This window comes from Gastrolobium bilobum, unplaced genomic scaffold (genome assembly GCF_033153095.1).
Source record: "Gastrolobium bilobum isolate Gb01-03AN ecotype WA unplaced genomic scaffold, APGP_CSIRO_Gbil_v1 utg182198, whole genome shotgun sequence".
Classification (NCBI taxonomy): domain Eukaryota; kingdom Viridiplantae; phylum Streptophyta; class Magnoliopsida; order Fabales; family Fabaceae; genus Gastrolobium; species Gastrolobium bilobum.
The window spans coordinates 2597-4599 of NW_026895967.1; the positions used below are offsets into that span (position 1 = coordinate 2597).

Below are 2003 nucleotides of genomic sequence, written 5' to 3' on the forward strand. Positions count from 1 at the left end.
ATATAGCAAAAGTTTAAATATTATATTATATAATGTTAGAAGTGAGTCGGTAGACTAGCCTATATATAAATGTATGATTAGGTGTGGAATTTAGAATCAGAAAGAAAAAAAGAAAAGGAAGGTAGAAAGAAAGAACAGTGCTGCAGCACTAAGAAAGAAAAAAAGAGTGACTGAGTGTTGTAATTTTTCTTTTAGCCAGTTCAAATACAAAAAGATTTCTTCATCTATTATTCTTTTATTTTCTCTAAATTTCCAACATAAATAACAGTGTTCTGTAATAAAGAAATTGTTGACATTACATCAATTTAGGCCTTCCTTCTTCTGATCTGCTTCAGTTGATGGTTTTTCCATGCTTCCATCATAGTTCCCAGGGAGTGAAAGAAGACTCTCTGTATACGCAGCTACTTTAAATCGACTCTGACCATCGGAATCATATTCACAACGTGCTAGCAATTCTCCTTTGTCATTAAATTTCATGAATTCTGCATCAAAACTTAATGCAACAAGTTCACCACCTTTGGCCATGCATACAACGGAAAGGTACCTAGGAATTTCAAGCATAGTCCAAGATGACTGCACTTTATATTCTTCACCTGAGTTTTACGATTGTGTAAACGAGATAAACAGAGACATCCTCCCATAGTTCCCACATAATCATAATTAAAGTAATCTGTGAAATCACCATCTGGCAAAGATATCTCATAAAAATTCTTTTTTATCAAATCAAATGCAAGAATTACTGTAGCTAAGAAATTTTCATCATAAGCCAACCAATGAATAGCATCATTACAGAAAAATGATGGATTATCAATATGATAGTAGGGAATATAGGGCCCCTGCATTTCTTTCAATGAATTGGTTCTCAAAGAGAAAAGCACCAAACGGGTTTCTATATGAGAGTCATACTTAGGCCATAGCATAACTACCAAATAATCATCCGCGGATGGGTCATATCCAAAACCAATTAGGAGTCTCTCTGCTGACTCTGCATTTTGACATTCTTGCCCCATTTCAGAGTATGACATGTCTCTGTGGAAACCAGTTGATGGGTTCCAAATATAAAGATTTTGATATTCTTCTGTTAAATGCGGTCGCTCCATGGAAGCCAGTTCATTTTCTATAAGGACAAACCCTCTGCATGAACCCCAAATCAAAGCATAATATTCAACTAGTTTTGGAAGTGGGGGAACGAGGCTTTTAACTAGTTTTGGAAGTGGGGGAACGAGGCTTACAACGAAAGAATCATCCTGAAGCGATGCATCAACATCGAAGGATCGAGCTTTGTAACCAACACATGTTATCTGGAGAAGCTTGTGAGTGGGTGCGGCAGATAGCTCGTAATGGGATTTTGCAAAGTGAGAGTCAGAGATGAGAGAATGCCATGATTTGCAGACACACTTGAAACGAACCAGTGACTTCACAGGTAACCTCAACAGAATTTCATGAATCACATCCCAGTGGAGGTTACTCTCCATTCTCCTTATGTTTCTGTTTTTCAAACGAGAATTAGGGTTTAGATTACTCACGTTAGAGGAAGGATACATATTTATAAACAAAATCCGGTGAGAATTGTGCTGAGTTGTAATTTAAGATATGATTATGAATTGTTACAATTGGAAAATTAAGATTTAATTATACGTTGATATAATCACGATGCAATAAATTAAGTTAAAAGGAAGAATTTAATTTGAAATATATTTTTCCTTTTAACTTAATTTAAAATATCGTGTTTTTTTTACATTTTATAATTTTTTATTTTAAAATTTCTTTAATATTATGCATAAGGATAACTGTTTTTCTTTTTATCGTGTTTTATCACATCATTATAAGTTATTATTCAGTATTTATTTTCTTTCCTAATATAACAAAATCCCAACAATTTCATCATAAATTTGACCAACTACATATAGTACTAATAAATTTTGATTCATCAGTAATCAAGGATTGAATTAGTTCTATCAAAATTTGAGTGATTATCACTTAATTTTTTTTCTTTTGGGCTG

At 33.3% G+C, this 2003-nt stretch overlaps 1 protein-coding gene across 1 annotated transcript; it reads right to left on the bottom strand.

Annotated features, from left to right (window-relative positions):
* Positions 1-300: 300 nt before the first annotated feature.
* On the bottom strand, positions 301-1544 carry LOC133297014 (F-box/kelch-repeat protein At3g23880-like). Its single transcript, XM_061496062.1, has 2 exons — positions 683-1544; positions 301-593 (listed from the first exon to the last, which is right to left on the bottom strand). Exons 1-2 carry the CDS (start codon positions 1542-1544, stop codon positions 301-303), a joined length of 1155 nt encoding a protein of 384 aa, XP_061352046.1.
* Between the last annotated feature and the right edge of the window lie 459 nt (positions 1545-2003).

Coding starts and splice junctions, on each gene's coding strand:
- LOC133297014 (XM_061496062.1), bottom strand. CDS start 1,544: ATGTATCCTTCCTCTAACGTGAGTAATCTAAACCCTAATTCTCGTTTG. Junction 594..682: donor TGAGATATCTTTGCCAGATG/GTGATTTCACAG, acceptor CGTAAAACTCAG/GTGAAGAATATAAAGTGCAG.